At 39.4% G+C, this 13,564-nt stretch overlaps 1 protein-coding gene across 3 annotated transcripts in view; it reads right to left on the reverse strand.

Moving 5' to 3' along the window:
• CHUK (component of inhibitor of nuclear factor kappa B kinase complex) overlaps positions 1-11,232 on the reverse strand; it is a 43,707-nt gene extending 32,475 nt beyond the window's left edge. For all 3 annotated transcript variants that reach the window (XM_082722274.1, XM_082722273.1, XM_082722272.1), the window contains exons 1-5: positions 11,045-11,232; positions 4,673-4,767; positions 2,097-2,211; positions 1,370-1,439; positions 179-267 (exon numbers count right to left, since the gene is read on the reverse strand). In XM_082722274.1, the coding sequence (XP_082578400.1) occupies positions 179-267; positions 1,370-1,439; positions 2,097-2,211; positions 4,673-4,767; positions 11,045-11,149 (474 nt within the window). In that variant the 5' untranslated portion in view covers positions 11,150-11,232. The remainder of the gene's footprint in view (positions 1-178; positions 268-1,369; positions 1,440-2,096; positions 2,212-4,672; positions 4,768-11,044) is intronic.
• Between the last annotated feature and the right edge of the window lie 2,332 nt (positions 11,233-13,564).

Raw genomic sequence — 13,564 nt, forward strand, 5'->3', positions numbered from 1 at the left:
CTAATGGAACCATTGTGTTAGCAGAGGAGACAAACATCTAAACACAAAACCACAGTTCAGTGTAATGAGGCTGGGATAGAAAAAGTATAAAATGCTATGGAAAGACAACAGACTTCAAAGACTACACCAGGAAGACTGTATTCAATTGGCATGTAACATTTCTTCAGGTTTCACCTACCTTTCCACCAACATCCTGAAGAACTATGTTTTCAGGTTTTAGATCACGATGTATAATTTTGTTTTCATGCAAATATCGGATCCCAGACCCTAAATAAAGTTTAAAATGTATTTTGAGGTAACAGAAATTTATTAAAAATAAATCTGTCTCACATTTTATACAGATATACTCTGACAGTCGAACTTTTTTTCTAAATTTCGTTTATTTAAGCAATCTCTACACCCAACGTGGGGTTTGAACTCACAACCCTGAAATCAAGCACTGCATGCTCCTCTGACTGAGCCAGCTAAGCACCCCTCTGATGCTCATATTTATAAAGACCATCATAACTATATGATTAATGATATTATACCAGTTAAGATTCTCACAACAGAAAATCCAGTTAACATTAAAAAAAAAATACTGCAGAATTAAATAAATCCCCCTTGTTTTCCCTCCCACCTAAATCATCTTCTTCAACTAGACTTGACCTCCATGACCTAGGAATAGAAGCAAAATCAAAATATATAGGGAAATATATTCTTGGCTTCTGACCTTCTTCCAAGGACCTAAGTGCACGTAATTTTAGGGATTTTTCAGGAATAATTCTTATTAAAAAGAGATTTCATCCTGGGGCGCCTGGGTGGCTCAGTGGGTTAAGCCTCTGCCTTTGGCTCAGGTCATGATCTCAGGGTCCTGGGATCGAGTCCCGCATCGGGCTCTCTGCTTGGCAGGGAGCCTGCTTCCTCCTCTCTCTGCCTGCCTCTCTTCCTGCTTGGTCTCTCTCTGTCAAATAAATACATAAAATCTTTAAAAAAAAAAAAAAAAAGAGATTTCATCCTAAGAGTTGACTTGAGGACCAATAACCATGAGATGCAATGCCACTGGTAAATAAAATTACTATGTTAGGCAGAGAGGGATAGAGGGAGAGTAAAATTGAGTAAGGTCATTTCACACCAATTTTTTGTCAGCAACTGGAACATCTATTAGTCAAAAGTGGACTCCTAGCAAAAAAACAAAAAATAACAAAATATCCTAGTTTTAGCATCAACAGCAACAGTTAAAATTTTCTGATAATTTCTTATAGATGGTAGCAGTGCATGCTTTGTATAGTACATCAAAAATTCTCCTTAATGTCCAAGTAGCATATAGATCCTTTTATAAACCAAACAGGCATTAAATTATGATAGTATTTTCAAATTGATTACATACCTATATCACTTAGTAAAGAAAGTATCTGGCTTTCTTTAAGTCCACAGCAATTTTCTGGTTTGTTGAGTAACTGAAGAAAAAAAAAAAAGTCTAAAAATGTATACTGCCAATACTGCTGGGCAGTAGTAGCAATACATTAATCACTATACACTAACAGAATATTCAAATAAGAAAACAAGTCACAATTAAGAAAATGTAAGAAGGGAAAAATTACTAAAACCATACTGAGGACAATTAATTTCATGACAAGACTTATACAAGTAAAGATAAAGGGGGAAAGTATGTGAAATTGAAAAAGGTTGAAAAAACCTCACATTTATTAATAGTCATATGGCAAATTTAAAATGAGATGAGAAAGATCTAAAATAGAAAAAAAAAATCTTTTTTTTTTTAACACAACTTCTTTAGAAATACCTTAGATATTGCATTTTGGTCTAACACACTCCCACCCTGCAAACACCACCACCTACAAAAAAATGCATGTTCTCAATAAGGCATTAGCAGATGTTCCCAGTAAAGAACTATACAGTAAATATCTTGGGTTTTGCAGGCCACAGGTCTCTGTCACAATTACTCAACTCTGATGTTGTAGTAAAAAGGCAACCACAAAAGCAGGTAACAGGCCATAGTCTACTGACTATTAATCTAGATTATCATATTAAATAGGATTTAAGCATTGTTAAGGTTCATGATTTACTATCTCATCATCTCAAAACATCCATACTACCTTCCGGAGATCTCCTCCAGAACAGTATTCCATTGCTAGAAGAGGCACATCATTAATTAAAAAATTCAATTCCTCAGGTACATCACAGGCCTTTACAACATTGGCGTGGTTCAACCTAACAAGAAGGGGAAAACATAATCAAAAATTTTTTTTTCCAGTGAAAAGAGACTGGGTTTGAAATGGTAGTTAATTGGGGGGCAGTGGAAGAAAGGCTGGCATTATTTATAATATTCTAATTTCTTATTTGTATAATGAAGAATTAATAATTTTAAAAATAAAATAAGATGGGGAACCTGGGAGGCTTGATCAGTTTGCCTCTGACTCTTGATTTTAGATTAGGTCATGATCTCAGGGTCGTAGGATCAAGCCTCGCATCAGGCTCAGCAGAGAGTCTGCTTAGGATTCTCTCTCCCTCTCCCTCAGCCCACCCCCTCTAAAATAAATAAATAAATCTTTAAAAATAAATAAAATACAGATAAAAATACTATGACAGTCACTACTATTACATTTCTACATGCCAAACAGTACTCACTTCACATACTTTTAATTCATTTACTTGTCACAATAATCCTACTATAGGTAGACTTATTAATAGTCTCATCACACAGGAGAAAACAAAAGCACAAATTGGTTAAATAATATAGGATCACACAACAAGGAGGTGGTCAAGTAAGGATTCAAGTCTGGCAGTCTGGCTCCAAAGTCTTTATTATATTGGTTCTCCCACAATCACTTATGTTACCCATAGGTAATATATTAAAATTTTGGCATATTTCCTTCTAGCTTCAATCTGTACATAAACACATTTTTAAATAAATGTTAAATCTCACTATATATTGTTTTCTAACATCTTTTTTTTTTTAACTTAACAATATATCATCCCAGCCATCATCTATCAGCATCATCATCAATGCAATGGATCTCAAAACTGGAATAGATTACAAGGTCCTAGAGACCTAAGAAAACAGATTCTCCATGTGCAGGGCCTAAGAATTTTTACTGTTAACAAGGTTTCCTGGTGATTCTGCCACATAGCCAAGTCTGAGTACTTTAATAGTGAACTGAGCAAAGATACTGGAGTCAGAAAGTACTTATTTCAAATCCAGATTCTATTAGCTATCAGTTGTATGACTCTATGAACTTCAACTTCCTAATTTTTTTTTTAAACCCTTCTCTTCTTTTTATTTATTTATTTATTTATTTATTTATTTGGCAGACAGAGATCACAAGTAGGCAGAGAGGCAAGCAGAGAGAGAGGAAGAAGCAGGATCCCCACAGAGCAGAGAGCCCAATGTGGGGCTTGAACCCAGGACCCTGGGATCATGACCTGAGCCGAAGGCAGAGGCTTTAACCCACTGAGCCACCCAGGTGCCCCTCAATTTCCTCATCTTAAAACAGGGATAACACCTAAAAATAGGGTTGCTGTGACAAGTAGAATTATTTGTAAAGCACTTAGCACACTACTTGTGCAGATTTTAAAATATGCTCACTTATCCCTTTAAGAGCTTAATTTTTCTCCTCCCCTTGAGGGTTGGCTATACCTAGTGACTCATTTCTAACAAACAGAATGTGGTAGAAAAGATATTACTTCCAAGAAAAGATCATAAAAGATACGTGAGCTTTCACTTTGTTCTTTCTCCTCAGATCACTCACTTTGGGGAAAGCTAGCTGCCATGTCATGAAAATATCCAAGCTTCCCTCTGCAGAGGCCCATATGATGAGCAACTGATACCTCTAGCCAACAGCCATACAAATGAGCTTGGAAGTGGATACTGCAGCTCCACTCAACATTTTACGGTGTTTGAGGAGGGATCTCCTGAGTCAGAATCACTAAGCTAAGTCACTCCCAAATTTCTAAACCACAGAAACTGTGAGATACTAAATGTTTGTCGGGATTTCTTTTTTAAATTTAAGTAATCTCTACACACAATGTGGAGCTTGCACTGACGACCCTGAGATCAAGAGTCACATGCTCTTCCAACTAAGCCAGCCAAGTGCCCCCAAATGGTTGGTGTTTTAAGCCACTACATTTTGGGGTAATTTTGTATGAAGCAAAAGACACACTATTCAACAAAAGTAGGTAAGAGTAAAGAAATGAGAGTAGTGATCATATTTAATGAGAAAGTATAGTGGATAAACATTGTCCAATACCCAGAAGAAAAAGTTTCTGCCCACAGAGAATGGAGTCTAATAATTCCTAGCTGAATTTTTTTTTTAAGATTTATTTGAGAGGAAAAGTGAGCATGAGCTGGGGAGAGGGGCAGAGGAAGAAGCAGACTACCACGGAGCAGGCATTCTAACCTGGGACTCGATCCCAGGGCCCTGAGATCATGACCTGTGCCAAAAGCAGCTACTGTTCAAATGAGCCACCCAAGCGCCCCCTTAGCTGATTTTTAAAACTAAACCTACTTAATCATAATGTGATACTATTATTTGAAATAGAACATATATATTTGATGAGGAAAAAAGACACATTCTCCAAAAGATCCTGAGAAGAACAGATTCTTATCCTCCTTCCCTATGATATCTTCCTAGGCTGCAGAGCTGGGGAAATACAAGTCACCAAATACACTTACTTCTTCATGATCTGGATTTCATGGCACCACCGTTCTCTGTTTTTGGTACTTAGCTCTAGGCGACATGACTTAATTGCTATTTTGACATCCAGTTCCTGTCAAAATCAAAAATCAACAGAGAAAAATATATTAATTAGGTTCTTGTGTAGATTTACTTGCTATCAAAGAAATGCTAACCTGGGGAAACAAAATTCTTTAGCTTTACTAATTAAACAGATTTATCTACAGCTTTCTTAAGTCAACGCCTTTTTAGGTAAACCATGAGACAATTAAAGCAATGCTTCAAAACTAACCTTCACCCCGGCCTCCATAAAATGAAAAACCCATAGCGAACATCATATCCAATGAGGAAAAACTGAGAGCTTTTCCCCAAGGTCAGGAATAAGACAAAGATGTCCACGCTCACCACTTTTATTCAACATAGTACTGGAAGTCCTAGCCACAGCAATCAGATCACAAAAAGAAATAAAAAGCATCCAAATTAGTAAGGAAGAAGTAAAATTTTCACTATTTGCAGATGACATGATACTATACACAGAAAACCCTAAGTAAAGATTCCACAAAAAAAGGACTTTGAATAGACAAAGCAATCTTGAAAAAAGAAAAATAAAACTGGAGCTATCACAATTCCAGGCTTAAAATCGTTTTCAAAGCTGTAGTAATCAAAAACAGTATGGTCACACAAAAATAGACAAAGAGATCAACAGAACAGAACTGAGAGCCCAGAAATAAACCCACCATTATATGCTCAATTAATCATGACAAAGGAGGCAAGAACATGCGAAGGGAAAAAGATAGTCTCTTCAACAAATGGCGCTGGAAAACTGGACCACTACATGCAAAAGAGTAAAACTGGACCACTTTCTTACACTATACACAAAGGTACACTCAAAATGGATTAAAAACAGGGGTGCCAGGGTGCCTCAGTCAGTTAAGCATATGGTTCTTGAATTTGCGTCATGGCCCTGATCTCAGGGTTGTAAGACTGAGCCCTGTGTTGGGCTCCAGGGTGGGCATGAAGCCTGTTTAAGATTCTCTCTCTCCCTCTCCCTCTGTCTTCCCTCCCCTTGCTCGCAAATGTGTGCACGCTAAATAAATAAATAAACAAATAAACAAATAAATAAAGGATTCAAGACATAAATATGAGACCTGAAACCATAAAAATCCTAGAAGAGAACAGAGGGGTTAATTTCCCTGACATCAGCCATAGCAACATTTTTCTAGATATGTCTTCTAAGGAAAGGGAAATAAAGGCAAAAATAAAATATTGGGACTACATCAAATAAAAAGCTTCCACACAGCAAAGGAAACAATCAACCAAAGTAAAAGGCAACCACTGAATGGGAGAAGATATTTGCAAATGACATATCTGGTAAGGGATAGTATCTAAAATGTGTAAAAACTGATATAACTCAACACCCAAAAAACAAATCAGCCAACTAAAAATGGGCAGAAGACAGGAATAGACAGTTCCCCAAAGAAGATAAACAGCCAAGAGATACATGAAAAGATGCTCAACATCACTCATCATCAGGGTAATGCAAGTCAAAACTACAATGAGCTATCATCTCATACCTGTCAGAATGGCTAAAATAAAAAACACAAGAAACAACAAATGTTAGTGAGGATGTGGAGAAAAATCTAATGCACTGTCGATGGGAATACAAACTGATACAGCCACTGTGGAAAACAATATAGAGGTACCTTGGAAAGTTAAAAATACAACTACCCTATGATGGTAATTGTACTGGGTATGTACCCCCAAACTATAAAAACACTAATTCAAAGGGATACAGGCACCCCTATGTTTACTGTAGCACTATTTACAATAGCCAATTTATGGAAGCAGCCCAAGTGTCTACCAACAGATGAATGAATGAAGATGTAGTATTAAATGGAATATTATTCAGTCATAAAGAGAAATGAAATCTTGCCATTTGCAACAACATGAATGGAGCTACAGAATATAATGCTAAATGAAATACCAGTCAGAGAAAGACAAAACCCATGATGTCACGCACATGTGGAATTTAAGAAACAAGAAAGAAAGAGACAGACAGACAGACAACCAAGAAACAGACTCTAAGTTACAGTGAACAAACAGATAGTTACCAGAAGGGAAGGTAGATGGGGAATGGGTGAAATAGGTGATGGGGATTAAAGAGTACACTAATACTAATGAGCACTGAGTAATGTACAAACTGTTCAATCACTATATTGTACATCTGAAACTTATATCACACCGTATACTTAGTGGAATTAAAATAAAAAGCAACAAAAAAAAAAGAAAAAGAAAAAGAAGGGGGAAAAATCTTGACAGGTCAAATGCTCAAGAAGATCAGACAGATCCTTTTTTTTTTCCTCTCAGAGGAAAAAAAATAAAAGACCTCTTGTACTAACATACTTAGAACTGAGTTCTAACAGAACAGTTCTAATATACTTAGTTCTAACATACTTTTAACTGAGAATTTTAATAATAATTAAACAAATACTTCTTTATAGAATGAACCAAATCTCTTCTACTTTTTTTAGTGATTTAAGAAAAAGTCACACTTGTCACCCAGGTTCTTAGGGAACTAACAATTTTTGTTTAGAAATACTCAGAAAAGATAAAAGCTATGAAGAGTAAGACTCTGAGGTTCTGAAGTGGCTTGAGAAGAAACAATCAAACTTTAAACACATCATAGCACAGAAGCAAAAAATGACTGAGTCTGATCCCATTACAGGTCTCTTCAGAACGACATTTTAAAGATCCCAACAATAGTTATGACTAGTAATTTAGCCAATTCTGACTGAAATTAAACCCAACCTGATGCACATTACAGGAAATAGACCTCATTACATTCCAACAACAGTAATAATCCGGCCCAGGAACAGCAGTCACGACAAAACAGGGGGGAAAAAATGTGTGTGTGTGTGTGTGTGTGTGTGTGTGTGTGTATAAATAATATAGAAGAGGAACCAAGACATTAACTTGTATGGGATATTCTAAATGGGGGCAGAAGAATGGTGAAGGGAAGAAGCTAGATATAAGATAGGCCATGTACAGAGAAAAAAGAAAGGAGTTAGGATACACTACAATCTAGCTTAAATACAGTCCTTATTCCTTTCAACCTTTCTTTTGTTTTGAGCAGGTACCTGGCTGTAGCCAGGTCCCATGTAAGCTTTTACCACCATGGAAACAATTTAGTATAACCATGAACAACATTAAGCCCTAAAACATGAGAATATTTCAGAGACAGACAGTGGTAACTGCTGCACAACAATGTGAATGTACTTAATGCCACAGAACTGTAAAAATGATAAATGTTATCTATTTTACCACAATAAAAAAAACTGGAAAATACAAAGTTTAATTAGTTTCTTTACTAAAGTGCTTCTCAGAGCTTTTAATATGCTAATGTGGGTTATGACTCTCCAAGTGAAACAATGTTATATACAGCATTTACCCAATGTATTTGACCACAGTATTCTTTTTTCAAAGCATTTCACATGATTAATTTTCCCAAACACATAAGCACTCTGAAAAGTGCTACCTTATTCCCTAGGAAGAATTCTTCAGTTATTTTCGCCAAGCTTCCACATTACTTCATAAATACCTTTGTTATATAGGTTACCACATTGTCTGCCTCTCCCACTAGACTTGAAATCTCCCTGAGGGCAGAAAAATATTTTTGTTGACTTGAGTACCATCAGCACCCAGTATAATAATCAGATAATAAACTATCTCACATCCTTTTCTCTTCCTCACTGTGATTTGAGAGATGTAGATAAAATACTAGGACAAGGCTTCCACCCAAACACAAAGTTATTTAAAGCTATTAAGGGAAAATGCGAAGTCAGGCTTAGAAAAGTAATGATGTTGGGGCGCCTGGGTGGCTCAGTGGGTTAAGCCTCTGCCTTCGGCTCGGGTCATGATCCCAGGGTCCGGGGATGGAACCCAGCATTGGGCTCTCTGCTCAGCAGGGAGCCTGCTTCCCTCCCTCTCTCTCTCTCTCTGCCTGCCTCTCTGCCTACTTGTGGTTTCTGTCTGTCAAATAAATAAATAAATAAACAAACAGTAAAGTAATCATGCCGTTTCCAATTCTTAGGACAGAGTATTTCTTCTCTTTTCACTACAGGCCCAGTTGTCAAATGTCCCAGTTTAGAGGATGAGCCAGTCTAGATACCTGGAAAAGTTCCCGAGATATTTCTAGAATTCTAGAGGAACCCAAATCTCTTCCATTTAACAAGTAATGAATTTCAGGGGTGCCTGGGTGGCTCAGTCATCAACCCTCTACCTTGGGCTCAGGTCATGATCCCAGCCAGGGTCCTGGGTTCGAGCCCCGCATTGGGCTCCCTGCTCAGCAAGAAGCCTGCTTCTCCCTCTCTCACTCTCCCTGCTTGTGTTCCCTCTCATGCTGTGCCTCTCTCTGTCAAATAAATAATATCTTAAGAAAAAAGTAATGAATTTCATAGAGACAGAAAGTAAAAGTGTGGTTGCGGGGAGGCGGGGACAATGTGGAGTTATTGGGAGTTATCATTTAATGATTACAGAGTTTCAGTTCAGTAAGATTAAAAAGTTCTGGAAATAGATGGCGGTAATGGTTGCATACCAATGTGAATGTACTTAATGCCACTGTACTGTACACTTAAAAATGGTTAAAATGGTAAACTTTATATATACTTTACTATAATTCTTTTTATTTTATTATTATTATTATTATTATTACTATAATTCTTTTTAAAAAGTGATGTGTTGATCTATCTATCCCCAGTGAGGACCAAGAAAAACAAGGATATTTTTTTTCTTATGACCAAGCTAATGGGCAGGCTTAGAAAACAAGGCCATAGGTAACATTCCACTAGAAATACCTGGCTCCCTCTTTTCTCTTTGAGTGCCTTATGTCCTCTCTGATTATGAGAATTATTAAATTTACTACTTGTCTAGCTGTCAATGCACTCAACACCTTAGTCCTTCACCTCTCATCCTCCCTCTCTCCAAGATGTCTTCCTATGATCTATCTAGAAAGCTGCATCACAAAATTTCCTCAGTTCGGTGACGTGTGTCATTGTGACTGCCAGAGAAACATGCCTATTCCTCCCAGTTATACTCTAATGTTCCCTACCTCGCACCCTATATTATGGGCTCTCTATCTCTACCCCCTATTCCTTAAGACAGCAAATCCTGAATTTATTTCTCCATTCACAGGTCAATTGCAAACACTTTAATAATATTATAACTGTTCATCTTGCCCCATGTTTTTCACTCAGATTTATCTTTTACAAAACAATCTTTCAAAGACAGCAATTTTATCTTGACATTTCCTTTTTTTAAAGTCAATTAACAATGGTAAAGATGATGAAAACAGCAACAATACAGCAGCAGCAGGAGCCAACATTTGAGGGCTAAACTTAGGCCAGGTACTGTACTTAGCTTTACACATATTATCTTATTTAAGTCTCAGACAGACCCAGGATGTAAATAATTATTTTAACTCTTCTACAGATGACAGGATAAAGCCTGTACTGCAAGGAATATTAGTCAAGGATCTATACCTCTAAAAGGTTTGTGAATGTCCTTCAGGAGAGCATGACCCCCCTCAAATGGCAATGCATAAGGTGGTGGGGATGGGCAAGTGTGCATTTTGCTAGGGAAAAGGTTCATAGCTTTTATTGCTATGCTGAACGATGCATAGCTCAAACATGATTATTAACTGCTGCTAAATGGTTAAACATTTTCAATTAAATTAAAGCAAAATTCCTGAGTATGAAGTTAACTGTCTCTACTAGAGCACCTCACACCCAATCTACTACTTCCTTCCCTTAGGAAGCCATGATCACTTCACCAGCTGATCCTCACACTGTTCCTTACCCAGAACCTATCCCCAAATCTGAAGCCTACCCAATACCTCCAAATGCTTAACTGTGGACCCACGAAACCTTTCGGGTCTATTCCAGCCCCTACAGATACGACATAGCCTCCAAGCACACACATGAACACACACATTCCAACAGTCAACCCCCTTCTTCAGTCCCATTTTCTCACCCATTCATGCTCGCAATACGCACTTTAATGTGCATCCGCCTCGCACACCCAACACACTCTGCATTCGGAGACACATACATAGTGTCCCACTCAGTAAACAGTTTGTCACATCTTGACAATCATACCCGAAGTTCCCCCTAACTGACCCTGGCCCTCAGAGACAACCTCGGATTCAGTCACCAGACTCACAAGCACAGTTTCACACATTCACTCACTCACAGGAGGCTCACTGGCCCACAGTACTGCCCAAAGTCTCACCGACAATCTCTCACATATTGACAATCGCGGTGTTCCACAAACGCTGACAAACACCCACCGCCGCTCCCTCTCCCGCCCCTCCTCACCCGATGCTGATACAGGCAGACGTTCCCAAAGCCGCCAGTGCCCAGCCGCTCCCGCATCTCCCAGGGCCCGCCCGCGCCCGGCCGCAGCCCCGGGGGCCGCTCCATGGGGCGGGAGGGCAAGCGGCCTCACGTTCCGCCACTGTTCCCAGACCGGTTCCGGCCGCCGAGGCTCGCGCTTCTTTCTTCTCGCGAGATATATGCGTCACTTCCGGTAACCGCCACGGGAAACGCCCTGGCCCAGGTACTCCCCGCACCTGCGGGAGGCCGGCGAAGGAAAGGATTGGAAAGAGTGGAGCTCGCCTTCAGTTCGCTAAGTCCCCTTTTTAAATTCCTGGCTGAGAGAACCCACATATGTTTTCCCATACTTCAAAACTATAAGCTCTCCATTCTTTTCAAGTCATTTTCAAGTTATCGTCTCCACCCCGTCTACATTTCACCTTTCTTCAGACCTCTGCCATCTGTCATCCAACCCCCCCCCCACACACACACCCGCTGAACTGGCACTGGCAAAAGCCACTAATGATTCAAATATTGCGGGATCTAAAAACTAGAAAGACTCCTGCGCTAACAGGTCTACTGATGCATTAAATTTTACAGTCTGTTTTCTTAAAAACGATTAATCATCTACCGTAAAGTCACGCTCAGCTCTTCTTTTGCTTGATTTCTTGTACACCTGTTCCAGGATCTCCCCTGTAATCACAAAAGACTCAAGGATGTGATACTGTTACAAAGTAAAGAACATTCCTCTTGATTTCAGGAGCTTTCCTCCTGAATGCCTTATGGAGCTTGCAGTCCAGTGGTCTCCCATTTACGGGTTTGCCAGTGCAGTAGTGCCTTATTGCGGGGGATTGTTTCTGATGCTTGGTGCAGGGCTGCAGAGGCAAGTTTCAGGAATACTGTTGGTGCAACAAGAAATGCTTCCCAGGGCCGCCTGGGTGGCTCAGTCCGTTAAGCGTCTGCCTTCGGCTCAGGTCATGATCCCAGAGTCCTGGGATGAAGACCCACATCGGGCTCTCTGCTCAGCAGGGAACCTGCTTCCCTCTCCTCGGGCTCTCTGCTCAGCAGGGAGCCTGCTTCCCCCTCCCTCTCTTTGCCTCTCTGCTACTGTCTCTCTCTGTCAAATAAATAAATAAAATCTTAGAAAGAAAGAAAGAAAGAAAGAGAGAGAGAGAGAGAGAGAGAGAAAGAAAGAAAGAAAGAAAGAAAGAAAGAAAGAAAGAAAGAAAGAAAGAAAGAAAGAAGAAATGCTTCCCAGGGGTGGATAGCCTTAGCATGGAAGAACCAGTTCTCCGTTTTCACTTTGAGTTGGTCATATGTCTCAGCCTCACAGACCTTGGGGATCTAGTCAGTCATTCTGGGTATAAAAATCACTGTGGCATCCAATTCTCTGAAGAAATGTTATCAGTTACATTAAGTGGTCATTGGAGCGCCCTTTGAGATCGCGTGTGCTTGAACCATCGTTTGCACGGCCCCACCTGTGGTGATCTCAGTACTCAAATTCCAACTTACACTTCGTGACCCACAAACAGATGTAGCATGTTGAGATGCCTGAAGGTGGATACAGCATGTGCACCTCAGCAGTGTTGCTGGCTGCTCTGAAAGTGCTGAACTGGCTTCTGGCAGAGCACATGGATCTATTGATTCAGAATCTCTGAACGGTGCAACCAGAATGTTGAGTTACTTGAGTACAAGCCAAGTTACAGTGCTGGGCCTCAGTAATGTGTGGTAACAGATTCTGGATTCTCTCATGTGCTTAGCTGCCATGGAGCTGGAGTTGGAGGTGAGGACAAATGGTACCTCCCAAGCACATCTGTGAGAGTTGGGCAGACTGCACAGAGGATTGTGGTACTGATTGCCCCCTAACAATATAAAGCCCTTTGTCTGCTAGGTGTACTACATAGCATAGCACTGAAGTGTGTCTGATCTCCATGGGGTGTAAGCAGAGCCCAAAGTCTTAGAACTCTCACTTGCAAGAGCTAAGGAGGAATGCTGAGGACCTGGGGATACTGATGAGTGGGCTGACCCTAAGGTGGCCATCTTTGCAGAAACCAGGTTGTTTCCCATAGTTCATAGTACATCCCCATTCTCAGGGATGCTGCATAGCTTGTTTTTAAATTTCAGGATGGTCAACCTCAGGCTTCACAATCTTCAAATTTGAGTGTTTTTTTTTCATGTATAAAATGGAGGCAATAATACCTCATAGACATTTTGAGAGGATTAAGTGAAACATTGGGCCATAAGTGCCCAATATAAAGGAGCAATTCGTTTTCTTTTGGCTTCCAAGATCTTCCAAAGATCTCCTGTGATCTTTCCCTCTCTCTTTTCCATATACTTGTGGATCACTCTATTTCCAAGGACTCCTTAAATATTGATACTTCTTAGGTATTTATCTTTAGCTTAGGACTGTATTCATCCTATCTTATTTTCATCCATTCTCATAATTTCAACTATGAAATTATGAAATTTCATAATTTCAAAATTATTGAAATTATAATTTCAATTATTCTCATAATTTCAACT

This window comes from Mustela nivalis, assembly GCF_964662115.1.
Source record: "Mustela nivalis genome assembly, chromosome: 2".
Classification (NCBI taxonomy): Eukaryota; Metazoa; Chordata; class Mammalia; order Carnivora; family Mustelidae; genus Mustela; species Mustela nivalis.